This window comes from Micropterus salmoides, unplaced genomic scaffold (assembly GCF_014851395.1).
Source record: "Micropterus salmoides isolate LMB-PRFRI ecotype aquatic unplaced genomic scaffold, ASM1485139v1 Ms_hic_scaffold_18, whole genome shotgun sequence".
In the NCBI taxonomy this organism is placed as follows: Eukaryota; Metazoa; Chordata; class Actinopteri; order Centrarchiformes; family Centrarchidae; genus Micropterus; species Micropterus salmoides.
In genome coordinates this window covers 24,215,957-24,237,394 of record NW_024040928.1, presented here as the reverse complement: position 1 = coordinate 24,237,394, position 21,438 = coordinate 24,215,957, and the positions used below count along the sequence as shown (strand labels likewise).

The following is a 21,438-nucleotide window of genomic DNA, read 5'->3' as shown; positions in this document are numbered from 1 at the left end:
ATAAATAGCAACAGTTGCCATTCAAGCCAGCAAAATCAAATCCTTTTGAATCAATCAAAATTTACTAAGGATCTTGAGTGGTAAATTTGCCGTCGTTATTTTAAACTGCATATGTAATGTGCAAGCACAAAAAGCTTGACAGGCGTAACTAAGGGAGGTGGGGTTAAGCAAAACTTCAATTAAAACACATCAGAGCGCTTGCAAGATTTTATTTTACACTCCGCAGCTCGTGATGACATGGTTGCATGCTCCTTATGGTTTATGAAAGGGCCAGACTCGGCAGGAAGGGATGAAAATGTAAAACACCAGTAACTGTCCCACTGAGAAGTTTCTTTTCAAAGCCAGAAACAACAGAGACCTCTGGTGGGGTATTTTTTTAATTTTTATTTTGAGGCCTTTGTGAGAGAACACACAGCCTAAAATACAGTTTCTACATTCAAGGTTTGACTATGAGTCAAATTGGTAAAAGTGTTTTACCCAGCAGGATTTTCCAATTAAACCGAGGTCTGTGATTGAATGATTGATGCGTGGATTGACCAGCTGCTGCCCGTCGGGGCTGAAAAGGTCTCACCTCATGAATTTCTTGGGTTCGGTGGGAGGGGTCGGCGGGGGAAGAGGTTTGTTGGAGTTGAGTTCAAGGTGGTGGAGGGGGGAGTTGGGGATGGGCTCTAGGCGACTGGGCTGGGCTGGGGGTGGAGGTGGGGGCTGGGGGGGTTGCCCACTCCCTGAACCTGCCACGCCCATACCTGCTGCCTCCATAGCCCTGACATTAGGAGAGCTGCTGAATCTGCTGGCTGCAGTTTTCTCATTCTTTCTCTTTTGCTACACAGAAAAAAAAAAGAAAAGGAGGGGCATGGGGGTCAAAAAAGGAGCAAAATGGAAGACAAAAAAAATAATAAAAGATAAGAAGAAATGGAGGAAAAAAGGAGTACAGGGGTCTAGAGTAGAGTTCGTAACAGTACATCCAGTGCGAGACAGGAAGAGAGCAGCTTGCTAACTTATATTTAAAAGTTGATCGAAGCAGAGTGAATGGATCGATCTCAGGACTGGCATCACGCAGTCTTAAAGCAGCAGTAGCTCTGGGCAAAATGAAAGTTCAGATGAGGAGAGATGTGTCAGAGCAGAAAACATCTCACACTAACAAATGGCTTGGAAAGCAAAGGAGAGCTGGAGGAAAAGTCAGGAAGAACAATCGAATTGGGAGGAAGAATCACTTGCATATTTTACACGTACAAAACACATGATAAACGAAAACCAGCACACGATGAACACACAACACATATACAAATATGTGGAAAAAACACATGTAACAGCAAGGACAAAAATACTGGAAGTTATAGAACCAGAGAGATGGTGTCAACAGTTATATATACTGATCATGCAATGGGGACCATTCAACTCAGACATACTGTGAGAAATGAAATATCATGTTTTCCAGGAGCACTGGGAGCTTTAAAGGCCCTGAAAACATATTTTCTCAAACAGCCTCTTATTATGAGCACACAATTTCATGCCAAAGTTAGAAGAGTTTTGGTCATTTAACCTGCTAACGTAAAAGATTTTCTGTACTCCTTGTTTTTTGTGCTCTCCTCATGAAGTAGGTATGAAGGCGTGAAGAAGGCAGGGCTAAATTGGAAAAATGTGACGTGACGTCCTTCCATGCACCGATCAGGATTTAGCCTCATAGCCTGACGACAGTTGTGGGGGTATTTTGCCAAGCCAATGTCAATCATTATTAAGTTTTTGAGTGTTAAAGAGAAGTTTCTGAAGTTTAAGTTTTTGCTTATTTAATCATAAATATTTTAAGTTCAAGTTATAATTTACAGGTTTTCAGGGCTTTCAAGGCATGTCAAATAAATGCGATGACACACTTTAACTCAACTAACTTACAAAAGCAGCAGTATCCCTTTAGATTTTAGATTAAATGCCATAATTTCCTCATATTTTGTTATTAAAAAATATATGAATGAATCCAGTTGCGATGAAAGTTGCTGATTTTATATGGTTGGTGGACTTCAGACTGTGGTCCTTACAATGTATCAGTGCTGCCTATTTCTATAGTGTAGGGTTTTTTTCTAATCAAATTTGAAGGCCATTTCACTTCAACAAACTTAAACTTAAAAATTATTAAAGTAAATGAGAATTTAGTGTTACATTTTGGCGGTGCATTGAATTTTAGATACTTTGACACCTTCATTCAATTGCTGTAAACAAGCAAGACCTTGGTAGGCACAACTGTTCATACCAGCGTTGCTGTAATTTAACAAATTAAAAAACACCAAATTTCCCTTTAATTTTGATATTTCCTGTCCTCTTTCACTGTCCTTGGTGGCAATGTTTGTAGTAAAAAGAATCAAATTGTTAAAATAGTTTTCCATCGCCCTTTTACAATCTGCCATTGTCGTAAAGCTTATACAGTTTTTACTGGAACATCACACGCTGTCTTTTGCTGTAAAACAACTTCCCTTTGTGTTGTTGTGTCATTAAACAGCAGCAGACGTCCTGCTCAGTTCAACCTTGAAACACTCTAGTTTTCTCTCATCTGTTAACAGCGATTAGAGTAATTTTTGAAAATGACTGTGGTAATGATTCATGGTTGTTACAATGCAATAGTACCTTTTTTTTTTAAATTCAGTACTGATTGTTCTTCTGATTGATCAGCACCGACAGATATGAAATGAGATGGAGTGGATATCATCTTTGCTATGTAGTAAAATAAAGCGACAGGCTTTTCAGAGTGCCCCTGTGTGTGGTGTGTTACAGGATATTCGGCCCTACCTTAATGAGCGGGTTGATAACTCCTACGTTAGGACTGGCGTTGAACACTTTGTTAAAGTTGGTCTCCCTGTTGACAAGTTCCAGTTGGTAGAACTTCTTATCGTCCTGGAGGAGGAAACTGTGTTAGCTCACAGCCAGAAAGGTTGTAGAAGGGGACTGTAAAAAAGACTGAAAATCACACATTTAATGAGTTCTGTCTGCTGACGTTGTTTAAGAGGCACACACACTTGACACTGCAGTTTCATGCCTAACAATTTTAAATGTCCTCTAGCTCTCCTTCATTTCTGGATTTGGGACCTGCGAGTTACCTTTGAAGCGCTCTATTGTCAGCGCTTTCCCTCAAAATGACTGCAGTGTGTGGATCTCAGACACAAGCCCATGACTCAGAAACCTCAATGGCAGCAAGCACTACACTGTGACAAATTGTAAGCTGATTTATGAAGTCACCTTTATGTGATTAGTGCAGTGGAACCGCAGTAGCTTTGTGTTATTGCCAACTATGCCCCAGACAAACCCAATGAAAATAACAGCGTATTGTATGTATGTATGACTTTATCCTTTGGATAAGAAAACAACAATTCAGGCAGACAAGCTACTAGGTTGTTGGAAACAGATGCATTGTAGTAATTATTGATCTCTATTTAATTAGCTGTTGTAAAATTGCTTAGTCATTACAGGTTTTGGCCTTGAGCAGTTCTCATCCTGTCTTTCAGGCAGGCTGATTTGGTTAAGGAAACTCCCTTATCAAATGAGGCATGCCTCATGGCTGTATCTTGGGACCTATCTTATTCTCATTAGTATCTTATCTTATCTTTATAATTTACAGAGAATCTCTTTTGAATAGATGACCTTCAAGATTTCACACAGTAATACTGCATGTCCCAAAAATATTGCCAGGAAAAATGGTTTAATGGTTTAATTTGGTCAGTTAACTGCACTCATTCTAGGTCCGTCTGTAAGCTTTATACTACATGTTATGTATTTTATACTACATAAATGATTCTCCCCTTTTGCAGACAGGTCAATGACCTGAAAGAACACAAACACATCTTCCCCTCCGCTTTATAATATTTTGGGAAACATGCCTACATGCTTACATAACACCACTGTATCTGTGTATTTAGTATGGAGCCAAAGCCAGGAGGTGATAAGCCTAGCTTAGCATTAAGACTGGAAGTGGGAAGGAAAAAGCTACCAACACCACTATGATGCTCACAAATTAACATCTTGTATCTCATGTCTTTTACTCCTTGCCCAAGCAGGAGGGTGCAGCGACTTACTGGTGTCTCTGCAGGTTGCTGACTGGCAACCTCACAGTGATGGCAAGAGTCCAGGAAGTTACTGCACATGCCTGATTTAGATGTGTTGGTAGGAAACTTTAGAGAGACTCTGGTACTCTGCTTCCCACTGCCTCCAGTCTTTATGCTAAGCTAAATGAATCACCTACTGGCCCTAGATCCATACTAAGTACACAGGGACGAGAGTGGTATCAATCTTCTCATCTAAATGTTTGTAAGGAAGCGAAAAAATACTGTATATTTCCCAAAATGTTAAACTATTTACATAAAACTTTGCTAGGGGCGATGGGTCAAAAGACAAATTAAACATCTCATTCATGCTTTTCATAATTTGAGAACGAATCTGAAATAAGGCCATCTATGTCTTTATTGGGTCTGTAAAATAAATCCATGCTCCACATTCCTTGCACTCAGAATATTGTAATTCCCTTTTTTCCCCCAATGAGAGGCACCTGTCATTTCAAAGACATGGGGAACAGTCTCTTATGAAAGCTTCACTTGGGAAATTTTGTGCTACTACATCTGAAATGGAAACAATACACATTAGATTGAATATTTCCTCCTTAATATACTCAAATTACCTCACCATATTACCTACCACCAGTTTCTTGACTAGAGATTCTCTCTCAGACACCATGTCCTTCAGCTCAGCGATGATCTGCAGATCCTCAGGACGACTCTCCCTGTTCCTGAACTTCTCCTCTGTTCCTTCCAGCCTGTAAGACAAGAGACAAAAAACACAAAAACATAAATATTGTGCACGAGAGATCCACTGAACACCATTCAGGCTTAGACATCTTATGTAAATACAGTAGTAAAGTAATGGAATCAAAACTTCTTCCTGAGGAGAAAGGCTGTGTGATCCAACCAGTTTCATCAGAAGAAAATATGTCAAAATATATCACATACACAAAAAAAAGGCAGTAAGGTGAACTTTTGAGATCATGCACTTGACAGTGTGTGTTTACCAGATGGAACGATTTATGATTTAAGAGAATTTAATGCATATACTACAGGGAGTATAAAGATGAGAGATTAATAGGCTTTCGTTTTCATTAGCTTTTGATCAATAAAACAATAATTGTCCCTTCCCTTCCCTGCCCTGTCCTCCTCTCAACACAAAAAACATTAAGGGGGATGTACATTCAAATCAAAAACAGAGCTGCGCAGTTCCTCCATAGGTTGATGTTTTTTTCCTGTGAGTTATGAAAACTTTCAAAAATGCAGTAATGGATTTTTGTTATTTTCCAACTGGCCCTCAGAGAAATCACCACTTGTGTTAAACCTCTGATTCATTTCATATTCGGTGACATTTTCCCCAATGCAACACATACTAAAGATTGCCGAGCAGAAAAACATCCAATCTTAAGTGACACTGTTGGATGGAAAATAACTCATTTTTTGAAATTGTAATAATATTCAATACAAAGACTTTCAAAGCCCCAACAGTAGCATATAATGTAGAGAACTAGTGTACTTTTTTGATTTCAGAAATTTGTCTTTTAAAAGCTACACAACATATGATGTGAGTCATCAGTTGCTCACTACTTTATATCATAGCACTGTGTCAGCTGTAAAATTTGATATAGAGAAACGTTGTTAACTGTTAATCGGAGTGTAGTAAATATTACATTGATAATTCAGAGGTGGCTATTTTCAGCTATTGTTGCATGCACTCCTCTTTGTTAAAAGTTACAACATGAAACCCTCTGAGAACAAAAATTAACAAATATCTGAAGCTCAGTGACTTTGAGTAAATAACAAAATACTGTAATATTAAACATGAACTGAGTTCTGTTACACGTGTATTTTTTTGGGTGTAGAGACGAGGTGTTCTCAGGAAATGTCAGTGGTTCTTTTTGATCAACAAGATTTCTCTGCATAATTAGCTAGGAGCCTATTTCTGGTCTTACCAATACCTGTGATACATACATGTGACAATGAGCTAAACAGCCTTTCACTTCCCACACTGCCACAGTGCAACCCACTGAGGGGTATCTTTGTGACATTTATACCACAGTGTGAAGTCACACTTTCTTAAAGGCAGAGTACCAGAGAAACATGTCTTGCTGGTTCTCTCCAAGGACTGTCCGCCGTTGTACAGGAGCAGCCACTGGAGCACTGCTCACTGACACTGATGCATACTGATCTGCAGTTTCATCAGATATACTGTCTGGTGCTGTGCTGGCCCCTTCTGTGCACTTCTGATAGACGATTCATCGTGTTCCTCCTGCGCGCCGAACATTTTCTACAGCTCAAGCATCACAATCTCTTTTGCCGCTCTAGCAGGGTCCGTGTTTGGCAGGAACCGATTGTTTTATAGCAAAGAATCTTAAACATCATATTATCATTATCAACTATTATACACTCCTAAATTATGGGTGCTAATCTTGATGCACAATAATAAGCATTATTTAATTACTTAAAACAGTACTGAGTTGTTGGGTTTTTTTTGTGGCCAATTTGGGGCTGAAGAAAATGCTGTAAACACAACGCTGACATTTTGACATTTTTATCACCTTATAAAGTTTTAACAAAGTTGTTAGCTAACACTTATCCATTTACATATCCAGCAGCCACAGAGCTAAATTCGTCTGCTTGATATGTGTCTCTCTGATTTTGTTTTTTGTGTGTTTCACACCCATACACTCCACTTACACTGACAGACACTTATCTTGTATATTTTGCTTAATTTACTTATTAAAATATCTTGTATTATTTTCAGACTGTGTGGTTTCCCTCTTCAATCACTTACTGTTGAGCCAGATTGCGACACCTTGTGAGGCTGCCTATTTACACATCAAGCAGACACTGAGGTTATTTGCTGAAATTACCCAGAAGCTCACTTTGATGAAAGCACCAACACTAAACCAAAACAGTAACGGATGGCAAGCGGTTTTAACATTTATTCCTTAGAACTTACTAGTCGCTATTTAAAAGCTACTAGTACTTATTTATTAGTTACTAGTAACTATTCCTGTTTTAAATTACTAGTAACAACTAGTTAGAAACTAGTACTTACTTTTTAGTGACTATGGTAGTCACTGTGGTAACTATTCCATTAGTTACTAGTCACTATTTTAAGCTACTCATGAATGTATGGTTTTTTTTTGTGAATGGGTTCAGAAAACTTAGTGTCTCTAAGTGATGTGCTTTTCAAGTTTGAATCATATTTTCCTTAAAAGTCACTTTGGCCTAGAATCTCTGTCATCCATTGAGAGCAGGTCACTATTTTTAGTTACTAGTAACTAATAGAATAGTTACTTGTAACAAGTCATTTTACTAGTAATTAAACTAGTAACCAAATACAATTTATTAGTAAGAATACAAATGTTATTAGTATCTTTTGGAATAGTTTCGGGTAACTACTAATGAATAGGTACTAGTATCTAAATAATGGATACTGGTATGTAAATAGTCTCTACTAACTATTTGAATGGTTACTAGTAACTAATGAATAGGTGATATCTGACCTGCAGAGCCCAATACATTTCAATTTCAAAAAATGAAATTAGTTACTAGTAACTAAAATATTGTTACTAGTAACTAAAAATAAGTAGTAGTTCTAATCAATTGTTACTACTGGAATAGTTACTAGTAGCTAATGGAATTGTTAGTAGTGACTTAAGTACTAGTCGTTTTTAAAAAGCTTTTAAAATGTCTTGCCATAGTAACGTGGGCTTGAAAACCACAACAATGAGCTGAAAGATGCTGGAACTGCAGAGTTTGTTGATAATTCAGACTAGGTCACTATGAGCGACCTCTTTCACGTTATAAGTAGTCATTTAATACATTGTTAAGATCAGAAAATGTACTAGTGCAGCTTTTAATGTATGGTTTGAGTAAAGTAGTTTTTTTTTCTGAGTGGATTCCCGAAAACTTGTTATTGTCCTTAAAAGTGACTTTGGCCTACAATCTCTGTTGTAATACATTGAGAGCAGGAAAAACTATCTGAGGCTAACACTTCCAGAAAGACAACTTGTTCTGTAAACTCCTCAAATGGAAACAAGACAAGGAGTTTATGGTCGTATCCAAATATTTTTTCTTTTTCTGCTTGATGCACAACATGTTGTTCCGTGTTATGTATGACTTCTTACTAGCTGGTTGAACTGTTGAGCTGAATTTCCTCTGGGCAGGACCACACCGAGGCCAAATGTTTAGTGGCCATCTATTTCATGCCTGACTGCCACAGCATCAGCAACCCTCCACCGAGCAGGAAGATCCTCTGTCACACCCAGCTGGAGTGTCAGTGACACATGAAAGGCAAGGGAGTCTGGTGTCACATATGACTTTCATCCCTTTTTTTTTAGGTTTGTTTAAGATCACATGGACATAATTTTTCCAGGGATTGGACAAATGCACCTGCTATTGCTTGGTTTACATGCAAACATCATGCAAGCCATCAAACCGATTTTCCTTTGGGGTTCAGTATCTCGCTAAGCTTGTTAAACTGATGAGAGATATTGAACGGACTCTACTGCTACAAGCGTCAGTAGTAAAGCTTCACCAAGGTGTTGATGTGGTTTTTCTGGAAGTAGTACATTTTTGGTGGTCTCTGTATTAACTTGATAACTTGGAGTCTCCAGATGCTGAAATCTAATATAACCCAAAGCTGACAACGACTGATGGTCAAGAGGAAGTGCTGGGTAAGTACTTCTGTTATCTTCACCACCTTCTGGTCGGGTGGTCTCTCATTGCTGCTGCTGTAGTTACTGCAGTAACTGCTGCAGTTATTGGCAGAATTAGCACAATCACTGTACTACATGTTATGTATTTTATACTAAATAAATGATTCTCCCCTTTTGCAGACAGGTCACCTGAAAGAACACAAACACATCTTCCCCTCCGCTAAATCCAGTCCTATTACAACTTACTGGCTAATGACATCCACTACTCTAATCTCATCAAGAAGCCAAATATAGTGGGTTGTAGCATAGCAATTTAGTAGTATGACATATATAGCTAACTAATAACAATTATTTACTGGTCCAGTTTGTTGCTTTAAGACATTTTTTGTTAACTGATATCTTTAGGAGGTGTATAAATCAAGAATCTCAGACACTAGAAAATATTTGCTTCGACATACAGTTTTTCATTGGAAACAATGGAGGCAGATTAAAGTCTCTTATTATGTTAATTCAGGCATGATCATACAAAACTATACATACTGATTATGCAAACCTAACCATGACTTAAAGTGACTACAAACAAACATCCTATTTGTATAAAGATTTAAACAAGCACTCCCTTTTCCCTTTGATTATATGATTGTCTAATAATTATAATAATCTATCTATCTAAAAGAAAAAAAAAAAAGAAAGTTGTAAAAAGTCACATTAAGAGGCCTTGATACTTTATGCCCCATATTAACAACAACACACAAACTTACAGTCTGCCTAAAGACTTTAAAGGCAGCACAGTATTATCTACACATGCCAGAGACAGCTACATCTTTTACAGGGCTGTCTGATTTGTGCGGTGGCACTATACTTCATGCTTATTATACAAGAGGGACGTTAAGCTTCATAAATTTCCAACACTTTGTTTGTCACAATGAATTCGGGCTCTTGGACTGTGCTGTCTGCTCCACTGGAGAAGAAATAGGTGTCTTGAGTGTTTAAGAGTTCTTGCTTGGTGTCCAGAGTGTAATCTTTATAATCTTGCAAATCGTGAGATTTCACTGGTAATGTAGCAGAAAGCGAAAGCTTTGTTGATAGGGTTACCTGCAGTTTAATATACCTTACACACTGATCTGAGAACTGTGTTCATTGAGATCATATTGCAGTTCAGATGTGCGATTGTAAAGTTGAAATTCTGCTGATGTGACGACAAACTACATCTCTAGTTGGCACTAAGACTAAAACCCAAATGAACACAACCTGTAACCCACAGATTTCCAACTGCCAGAGGACCAACCAATAAGACACAGATGCAGGATATATACAAAATATTTAAATAGTCATTAAACCTAAATAGTGGCGCATTCTCAGCGGCTGTTTAGGGAGATGGGATTTCTAGAGAGGGACAAGGCTATCGTCAACACAGCGATTAATTAGGTGGTTAAGGACAGAGCTGGTGGTTAAGATTGATCTGTGTTTCAGTTAATTAAATGGAAAACAGTGCATCAGCACCAGAAATGCATCTTCACTGGTAAAGTGAAGAAACTGCCAGAAAATTTGTGTGTGTGACAACACTCACTGTACAGGCTGTATCACTCCACTTTATTTTTATTGGGGGTATACTGATAAGTATTTAGATGTTTTTTCAAAAGGTCCATCAACTTGTTGTTCAGGTATTATATATTGTGCTGTTCAAAGTATAAGCCGTACCAACAAGAAACGGTGACAGTGAAGTGAAACTGAAAACCACTTACTTGTCACTGAAAAGAAAGTGTAAAAAAAGAGTAACATGAAGAAAAAAGAAAGAAAATAATTAATAAAATTATATAAGATTGCATTGTAAAAAAGTGTGTTATATTCATTCTTTATTGGAAGCTTGTTTTTTAAATGTCTGTTATAGTGCCAATACTTGTTTCAATGCCAATTATTCCTTTTTCAGTTCAGGTTTTGTTTTCATTGCCAAATTTAATTTTCAATGCCAAAAGTCACTGTCCTGGCTCCATAATTCATCTCCACGATAAGTGAACAAACTCTATCATCTCTTAAATCTCCAGAAAAAGCTAGTATGTGTCTTTGGTAAGTAAAAACTTGACTAATTAGTAAAACTTATAGCAACATTATATATTTTTATATTGCTTATTTAGGATAAGCTCTGCTGTATAAGCCTATAGATTCTAGACATTTTCATTTTTATTTTTCTGTCCAATCGTCCTCGTATAGTACGTGATATCCTCTTTAACTATTGATCCTGTGTATCACTGTGTGTACAGGAACAAATTGTCTTAACGTGGCATTTTATTTGTAGATGTAATAACGGCCAACAAATGTGCATTTGCCTCACGAACGTGCTGTATTTGGATGAACAGCCTCTCAGCAGGTGGCGCTTTGCTCTCAGCTGAGTCCGTCTGAAAGGAGGTCAGCTCTGAAGAGGACGCTAGCTCGCTGTTTATTTCCTGACTCTCTCCAACACTCACTCACTCACACTGCAGCATGTGAAGAAAGGAGTTTAACATGTGGCTGTTCCTTCTGTATCTCTGTTTGTATCTGCTGTCCTCTGTTTGTTGGTCTCTAAAACTTTCTCTTGAGGTTTGGTTTGGTTAATTTCCCTCAATGTGTGTCATCGCTAACATTAATCTACCTTTTCATCTTCAGCAATAAAAAAAATTCCTTCCACTAACTAGATTGTCTGAACCCAGTCTCAGTAACCACCAGACCCTCCACTGTCCAGGCACTGATAGACACACACACAGACTCACGGCACTATCTTGTGGGGACCCTTCATCGGCATAATTTATTCCCGAGCTCTTTACCCTAACATTAACCATCCCAGCTACAGGGCAAACCTTAATCCTTATCCTAACCCTGACCCTAAAACCAAGTCTTAACCTTCGAGCAGCACTTTGCAGCATTTTGGTCTCAACAAAGCTGTCAGGCGCCACATGTAGAGTGGGCTTCCGGTTTTTGCCCCCCTCCAATACGATGGCTCCGTTTGGATTCAACAGATGAACAAATCACAACAAAGTTCAGATGAAGACATCAGGCTCTGCTCACAGCATATAAGGACCAACTTTTCAGACAGACTGTACAAATGTTGACAGTTTAAGTGACGCAGCCATGTTGACGCACATCAGGAGTGCATACAGTAGCTGCCTAGGCAAACAGAAATCCAGGTTATTAAACTTTCACTCATAAACTGAAAACTTTTGATACCAATCTTTCATTAAGTTGGAATCAGTTGTCTGAAAAACACCAACTTGTCAGAGAAGATTTTTAGCTCAAAGACTCAGAGAGTCACAGAGCCATGTGTGAAAGCGTGCATAAAGGCACATTAAGCCACATGCATATGGATCAGTAGCACTAGACAATGCTGGCATTTGTGTTTCTCTTTCTTTAATCTTTGATTTCAGGGTGTAATTTTATCTTTTTGTGGGGTTTCTTTGTTTCCAAAATGGAATGCTTTGTCTCCAGAAGAATGCGGTTCAGGTACAGCTTTGGGATTCAACGGTAAATCTCTCTTGGTGCAGCCTTTCACGGTGAGCCAGTTTCGTCGTGCACCGTCATGCTCGGTGCAGCTGTTTATAACGTATGACACAAGGAATAGGATTAGCTGAGAAGAAAATAATTCATCACAGCTGCCTCCTATTTATACTCTACTTCACCTGATGCAAATGAAAATGAAAATAGTGTGCATGGATGCGTCTGAACCTTTATGTGTGTTTAGATATGCCGTTATTGTCTGTATTATACTGTGATTCTATAGTTCATTGTATGGACAAAAATAGGTGACCTGCACACATGGCAACCATGGGTTAAGAATTAGATCAGTGGTATTCTTCTGGACCATAGACCTCAACTGCTGCATAGCTGTTTGAAGACCACACAAGCACACAGAGTCTTTGCAGTGTATACATACAGTATCTGAAGGGCGGAGATCTTGTCTTTGAGCACTTCCTGGGCTTTGTTAAAGTCTGACAGCATGTTCTGCGTCTCCCTGCTGTGGACGGCGTTCATTTCGGCAAGCTCCCTTTCATGCCTCTTCGTCAACTCTTGTTCGTGAGCCCTGAGGAGAGAGAATGGACAGGTGAGTGACTGAGAGGAGACTGAAGCTATAGACACTCGTTCATGATCGGATGACAGGTGTTCGTTAACACCTCAAACATGATTCTGGTAAAACAGACCTAACCACACAGATAAAAAGGCTGTAAAAATCTACCAAAACACTGATGGTGATTTGAACACAACTTATCTTCATAAGTGGCCGATAATAAGCGATCAGAACATAACAAAGTCAACACTTTGCGGTGGTGCAATAAGTATTCAGATCACTTACGGAGGAAAAGGTAGCAACAGAAAATAAAAATAAAATATTAAGTAAGTCCTGCATTTAATATTCTTAAGTAAAATACAGAATAGCGAAATTGACTAAATATCAAAAGTAAATGTACTAATTAGGTAGCAGAATTACCATTTTTAGTGTGTATTATTATTATATTTATTATTGGATTATTATTACTGAACATGTGCACAGCATTTAATGTTGTAGCTGGTCAATGTGAACCTAATTTTAAATAGTTATATAATGTTAATGTTAGCAACAATGTGTTATGTTTATATTTAATTTAAATATTTTTTAAGTTTAAACTAGTAAAAATATGAGTAAATATTTCCTTCTGAAATTTAGTAAAGTGTAAAGTAGCATCAAATAGAAATACTCAACTAAACTACAAGTATTTGAGAAAATGTAGTTAGTTACTTTCAACCACTGACGCTTTGAGCAAAGGCTTTACCTGTATCTTGTTGTTTTTGTACATAAGGATATTTGTAGCATATTTTATACTGCACACTATGAAATGATTTTATAGCTAAAACACTAACCAAAACAAAAATCTTTCCAATTCATGTAGATGTTTAAATTAAGCCATGTCACAATTCAAGCTCCAGGACAGAGTAAAGCAAACCTCACTGACCAAAATATCCTTGGTGGCTCAGGAATAACACACATTTTATTTATTTATTTCTGAATGGTTTACATTTCCCTTTAAGACTTAATCAGGACCTCCAGACTCTCCTTCTCTGTCCATCTCTCTCAGGAGAAGCGAACATAATGGATTGTTTCACGGGGGAAACGTTGGTGAGATTAGAAAACGGAGACAGAGATGCACTGAAAGAATTCCTAGAACATAACTGCATGAAAACACACTATGAATGTAATTATGATCAAAAAATGACTTTTGAGTTTATGCAAAATAACAGAAACAGGACACAATAAGACAACATGAAAATGCACCAAAACATAATGTGGAATGACTTAAGTGCAAAATATGACATAAATATGACTTGATGTACACATAATATGCAAGAGTGTATTAACTAAATGTTCAATTTGCAAATGTGAAACGTTTTGCGTCGGGAGGAAAGGAGCTAAAGAAAGAGTAAGATGATGGAAAACAGGAATAGAAGATGATGATAATTAAATGAGGAGGAGAAAAAGGTTGATGAAAGGGATGTGAGGGAGGATGGAGGAGAACGTGGATGTCTGTCTTCCTCTCGCTCTGACTGGGCCAACTCTCCCCGAGGGGCGCACATCTTATCTCTCTCTCTGCTTCCTCTTTATTTATTTATCAGCCTATTTTTATCCCTGTGACCAGGATTCAGACGGGGAGTTACGTAATAGAAGGAGAAATGTGCTGCGCATGGGCCTGGCAGCAGAGAGAGAGGACGCATATACAGGGCTAGCAGCTCGCGAGTTAACGATAGCGGAATAAAGCACCAGTGGGAGCAGTCATCAAACATACACGCATGCAGGAAAACCTTCAAATGCACACACATAAATCAATGGCTACAGACTGATTCTAATGAGTAGCTGGACCATATTAGCCATACAGCGCTTTGAAAAATTCATAACATGCCGCAGGGAACAACAAGATTATAGATTCCATTTTGCTTTTACCCTAAATAACCTTCACATCTCTTAATCAATGGGCTCCTGACACTGGTCGAAAGAGAGAGAGAGAGAGAGGCAGACAACGACAGTGAGAGAGAGAGAGTGATTCGCCCCGTTTGTGCTTTTCTTTCTCCCTCTTTTATCTCGGTGTGTTTTCGTCAGGACCGGAGCAGAGCAGGATTGCAGAAACTATCGTCATCTGAACATAACAAGAGAAGTCAAATTCAGCAGCATGTGCTGATGACAGGGGCCACCCAGAGCAGGCAGGGCTGAGTGCGCGCATCTGTGTGTGTGATGTCGGCTGTATCCGTCAGTAACAATGTGTGTAACAGGGGACAGCATGTGAAGAACAAAAAAATTGGTAATAGCTACATTGAGAGTAAAGAAGAGGGAAAGGAGAAGACAACTTCTTCAAACTTATAGTCAGCCTTTATCAGCCCAAACTTTACAGAAAATGACATCACATCGACCTTGCTATTGGTCTGGTAAGGGAACTAATCATTAGTGCTTATTGACAAAAATGGAGGCAAAGAAGATTAAAAATAAGGAACTCAAGGACCACCGATCTGAATTCATGAGAAAAATATTCAGTAGTTTGGTTGCCAGGTTACAGTGTATTAAGATAAAGTGCACGGTGAACACACGGCGTTGATACTTCTTGTATAGATGTGTGTGAGATGAAGATACAAAGTCCAAATGTGTGACCATGAATTTTGCAGACACAGACATAAACTAAATCTGGCACGCAGAAATAAGAGACAAACTCACTATTTGGTAGCTACAGGCTTTTAAAAGGCTTTGAAGAGTAAGACGTTACTTTTCTAATATACACGATGGCACATGAACGCACCATAGATATTCAGATCAATCTGCGCTTTCAATTGCAATAACTTACACTTGCAGAATATAAAACAAAACGAATGCATTGCTATCTAGTCTCTGTTAAATGTGTGTGAAGTGGGACAGTCTGCCCCATAAAGGAAACCACTTTATAATATGAATGGGGAAAAAGTGCTTGTCGAGTTATTGGACATGAAATCAAATCAGCAGAGCTCCGGGAAGCGTCCAAATCTTTTCATTGGCTATGAACAGAAGTTTGAACCAAAGGTTTCATTTCAGTATTGTTCTGAATCGTGTTCTGCTCTGAGCGCTGAGCCATACCTGATCTGCTGATTGGCTTCGCTGCGGATCTTCAGCACCTCCTTGCCCTTCAGCTCCAGCTCTTTAGTCAGAGTGCTGATATTCTCATTGAGTGTGTGGATCTGGTGGTCCAGCTGAGCGATGTGGTTCTTCCTCCTGGAGACCTCCTCCTGCAGCTCAGTGATCCGGCCCAACAGCTCACGCTCCTAGGAAGGGGTTCGAAGAAAAAAATATATCCGTGACGTTCATTTTCACACGTTAATTAAAAGCTGAGGTCTGTATGTAAAAATGGGTGTGTACTATAACATAATCATGTTGTAAGCAATCAGTTTCTTGTTTATTATTGGTCTTTGATAATAGAAACAGCAGAAAACTCGTACAATTTCATTCACAGAGCTGAGGTTGACCAGAGTTTCATCGGTGTACAGCTCTGGTGAATGAATTATGAGATATTGTGCGTGATAACATTCAGAATAGACTGAAAGGGTTATTCTTACATTTTGTCTTTAAATGCTCTGGCAATTTATCAGACCTTTTTCCCCCATTTTAATGAGGTAACACTGCTGCAAGGTGAGCTGAAGCTATTCAGAGGAGACAATGGATATTGAACACAGCTATGTGAATAAAAGCCGTTTCTTCGTGCTATAAGGCAATCTGTTTTTGTGACATCGCACACACAATGTGTATTGAATTGTCGTTACCAGTGAGGCTTCATGAAAGAGTTTTGGTTTCTTGGTAAATGTACCGTATTTTAGTTTATGTAACATGCTATATATATGTAATTGTTCGTGGACAACATTTTAAAGGCCACTTTCAACATAATCCATGCAATTCAATAGCATCACAAGTTACAGTAACAGAGTTAAATCAACCTTTCTGAAAAGGTTTGAACATTGATTGCAGTGAGTGTGGCTGGGTGTACATTCATTATATACTGGAAAACCAGTATAACAAATAAACTGGAACTAAAATTTGGAAACCCATTGTTTAATTAAGATTAAATGTTGTTTCTTCATGTGTGTTTGAAATGTGTTAGATTCATAGACAGCACAGACTGGACCCATAGTTATATAAAATAATTCATTTAAAATATGTCAAATAAGGCTGTTAAATGCTGATAAACTGACAATGAATGGGAACATTCATTATCTTTCAATGTCCAACAGTGAATTGTAATATATAAATACAAGTGTTGACGAGGTCACGCTTGCTGTTAACATGAATGCGCTTTATGGTTACCATTTTAATTATAATATGCACTTTCAATTTTATTCAATTCAATTTTATTTCTATAGTGCCAATTCATAACAAAGTTATCTCACTGCACTTTTCATATAGAGCAGACTGTACTGTCTAGACTGTACTCTTCGTAATATTATTATAAGAGACCCAACAACAACTTCACATTATTACTCAAGGGCCACTTAAAAAGGCTTGAATAGAACAAAAGTACATGTGCTATGACATCTCTTAGACCTTTAATTTGTAACAGGATAGTGGCAATTCTGCTTGTTACTAAAGGTTGCAGTGTTTGTGACTAATGCAAAGCTCGCTGCTAAAATGCAATCCATGTAAACAATGACCAACTATCAAAATTACTCATGACCCCCTGCAGAGCTGCTCTTTTCTTCTGAGCTCCACAATGAAACAAAAGATCTTGGCTTACATACAGGGGAGTCATGATTTGAAAGTGTGAAAATGAACAAGTGATTGTCTCCACAGGGTGCGAGTGAACAATGCGTAGTTTTAACACAACACTCAACCTATAAGGATTAAATAACTCACTACTTCAAAATCTTGGTAAATTATTAAGGCTTTTAACTTGTAATCCTTAAAATTTCAGTTTAAGTTTTTGTTGTTTATAGAATCTCATCCGGTTTAAAGGATAAAGCTTTTCTATATTCTATAAGCCTGATATATTTTATTCCTCTGTGCCACAGAGCTCTATTGTTTTTTAAAAACTGAGTCACACCACTGCACTGACATGTTTCTCGATTACGCTGAACCTGGGAACTGCCATAAATACTCACTAGAGCTTCAAATGTGTATTAATGCCCGGCTGAAAATAGTCTCCAACAAAAACACCATTTACTCCTGTGTAGGTAATGTTTCATAATAACTACGGGGCCCAGATGTTCTTAAAAATAAAACTACATGAGTGACCGGTCATCAGCAGAGACCAATGAATCCCGCACATTGTTGGTCACTTGTGCTTATTTTAAAAACACCATTTTGATCTGAATTTTAAAGGTCTGAGGACTGAAATGTTATTTGTTGTAAACTGAGCACAAGTGACAGACTGTGCAGGATTATTTCGTTCCTTCTCAGTCAACAGTTTTTGATCCTTGGCATCATGCTGTGCAAGTACTTTGTTGATATCATATAAATAAAATCACTTCATAAGATGTCAAAATTAAAGAATATGATCTTGCTTTAGTTTTTCATTAGAATCTACCATCCATCAACATGCAAAACTGTCAAAAACTGTCAAGTTCAGTGTTAAATGCCACATCATGATGGGACACTGACTGGGCCTTGTTTGACAAATTGATCATTATTATTAGAGGCTTGAATGAAGAGGCACAAAAAGGCCAATATGTGATCTGAAGACTCCCAGTAGAGGGTAACTTAACTCCATCACAATTAGATTAAATAATGTCGAGTTATTGTCCACTAATGACTCCCCACTTTGCAAAAATCTCATTCCACTTGCTTCTATAACAATTTGTGCCAAGGGCTATGTTCAGATATCCAAAAGCCATAATCTTGTATAACAGCCTCATAGTCACAAACTCCCATCTCACAGTCTGTCTCTATCTGAGTCTCCCTCAACATTTAATTTAATGTCATAGGCTGATGGCTGCTGTCAATAAACCCAGCAATGCAATTAAGCACGATGGGGACATGACAGATTAATCTTTAATGACTCATTTACTCATTTCACTCTCCATCTCGTCAAACTCCTGGCTTCATTTTGGGGAAAGGGGAAGCACAAAAGCAAAGCAAAAGACAAAACAAAAAACAAGCATACAAGAAGGGGATAAAAAAGCTGGCAGAAAAAATGAAAGGAAGAAAAAGAAAGAAATTGGTTCCTTTCAGCGCATTCAGAACACTCTGAAAGGTATGTATTGCATGGGGACTTGCATGGAGACTTTTTTCAAGGTCTAATCTTATCACATTACAGCAGATATCTCTGTTCGATGTTCACATTCATGGCCGACGACCAATGAGATAAAACTGCTGGTGTTGATTGGGGGCTTTTGGGGGGCATGTCTTTTACACGTTCTCCTCCACCACAATCAACTAACATATAAGCAAACATCACTGAAAAGGAGAATAGGTGCACCATTTTTGCTCTTTTCCAGCCCCCTCTCTCTTCCCATTTTAAACCTTTGAAAAATAAATAAGTTATTAAAATATTTATCAAGGACGGACATTAGCTGTCTGAATCTCTGGACTGTATTAGAGTGTGATTTCCTGATCTACTGAAAATGGATTTTTATTTAATTAAAGATGATGGGTTATTTGGACATATCATCAATCCTGTATGACTGGTCATATATTATAATTAATTATTAGAACCACACTGGTTCTTTATAGAATACCATTAAGGTGAACCTGTTTTGTTTCATTATGATTGTGAATTTTATCCATAGTCTAGTGTTACACTTTCTGATAACAATTCACAGGCCTTTACAGTCCGTCAACAGTATGCTAAATCTTCTGCAACACACTGAATGATCCAATGGTTTGAGCTTGGTCATATTTTAAGGCCTTCTTAGTGTGAGTGATGGTGTCCTAAATAATCACACTATTTTCTGCCAAAGTTATGGCAGTTCTGGTTATTTCACATGGAGGATTTGTATTTCTTCATGCATTTTTTTTGTGTGCTCTCCTCACTAGTTGAAATTGAAGTGGGTGGAGCTTCAGGTTAATTTTCTTACTAAAACCTCTAAGCATTGTACCCTTACTATCTAACTGCCAAAATCCACATGAGGCAAGAGGGGAGTTGATAAAAATGCAGTGTGCGCTCACAGCAATAAGCTTATCGAGTAGTACCAAGTGGTGCAGCAAGGGCTTTGTGGACTTTTTGCCCTGGGTTTTGGCTTTTCATTTAAATCAGTCTGCCTACCTTATTGAGGTTGTTGGGGCTGTATGCAGCCTGAGTGGAAGACAGTAGACGCCACCCAGGGCTGAAATGAGTATTGCCACCTTGGATTATTTCATGTAAACAAATAATTTAGTCCTATTATTTTAACAGTGAATATTTTCCTAAAAAGACGCTAAAATTGAGCATCAATCAAATCAGTGAAGATGCAAAACACACTTGGTCTATCATAAAGTATCTCTATCATGCAAACTAAACTTTATTTTTTAGCACATTAACAAATTTAATTTTGAAACCAAACCTACGCCCCTTGAGAGAAAATTTTTTTCAGAGGCTTTAAAATAGCTGGAGATCAGTAAAATATCTTGGCCACTCTCAGTTTGCCCATATAATAAACAACTGGATTTCAAAGACCATATTGTTCCATTTAAGAGAGGAGAAGAAAAGAATGAGGGGGTGAAAATAATAAAATACTGGACTGAGACGCCAGAGCCATAAGAGAAAATGACAGCGTTTCTAAGTTCCTTTACATAAACTGATAAAAAAAAGTTCAGAGTGAAACCTTACATCAAACACAACAAAAGAAACACTTTGTCACAAACACTAAAACGACATCAAAAACAGAAAAATATCATGGAAATAGAACAGAATAGATATTGGATGTCAGGAGATGCTGATGATGTGATAATTGATCAGACAGCTCTGTTAGATCAAACAAGTTAAGTATCTCCAGTGAGACAGATGACATTGTACACACACACACTACTTCATCAGCCTCTTCCTCCCCTACTGTTAAGTAATTGGAGGTATAAAAACATTACCTAACACAGCGTGACAACTGTCTGTTGCTGCTGAGCTCTTCCACTCTGATGACTCAACTCAGGAAGTTTCAGTTTATAAGCCATTAGGGGTCCGGCGTAGTAAACAAGAAATTAATGTAAACACAAACTCTCAGGTTCTCCGCCTCTGAATTTATACGTTGTGCATGCAGCACTTCAACATAAATGAATCATTAAATCAGACCATCTGGTTTCTTACACTGTATTTTATAAGTTTAACTTTATTACTTCAAAAGGAAATTCACTCGGAAGGCTCCAGTTTATGCCATGAAATCTGATGGATTAATTTAAAGCACAAAGGGAGACAAGCACCAGATGGATGGTAGGACAGAAAGAATAAAGTCACTTTCAAATCAGGATTGCCAAACAGTGACCTGCCTAAAACACACCTAACTTAACTGTAATGTTCCCAATTCAAATCTCTCTCTGCCTTCACACTTGTTCTCTGCCAACCTGTTCTTACTCCCCAGTTGTCACATACGGACGCATGGTCTAGACCCGTCGGTGTCAGTTTGTAACGCACTGGGTATCCCTACAGCATCATAGTTCAACGCAGAGGGAGAAACCCTGTAGCGTCACTTTTGATTGGTAAAGGTAGGTATCCTATATAACTGAAAAGAGTAAGGAAGCGGCTGGGGTGGATGGAGGGCAGGAGACTGGACTTTCAACCAGGAAACTGGTGTTCGATTCCCTTGTGAAACAAAAAAGTCAA

General features: G+C 38.1%; 1 protein-coding gene across 6 annotated transcripts in view; it reads right to left on the bottom strand.

The window, feature by feature from the left end:
- The window catches only part of fam184a (family with sequence similarity 184 member A), a 144,262-nt gene that overhangs the window by 8,512 nt on the left and 114,312 nt on the right, over window positions 1-21,438 (bottom strand). For 2 of the 6 annotated variants that reach the window (XM_038727525.1, XM_038727527.1), the window contains exons 17-21: window positions 15,801-15,985; window positions 12,609-12,755; window positions 4,663-4,792; window positions 2,779-2,883; window positions 572-822 (exon numbers count right to left, since the gene is read on the bottom strand). In XM_038727525.1, coding sequence (XP_038583453.1) covers window positions 572-822; window positions 2,779-2,883; window positions 4,663-4,792; window positions 12,609-12,755; window positions 15,801-15,985 — 818 coding nt within the window. The remainder of the gene's footprint in view (window positions 1-571; window positions 823-2,778; window positions 2,884-4,662; window positions 4,793-12,608; window positions 12,756-15,800; window positions 15,986-21,438) is intronic. The other 4 variants (XM_038727526.1, XM_038727528.1, XM_038727529.1 and 1 more) reach the window with 3 other exon arrangements.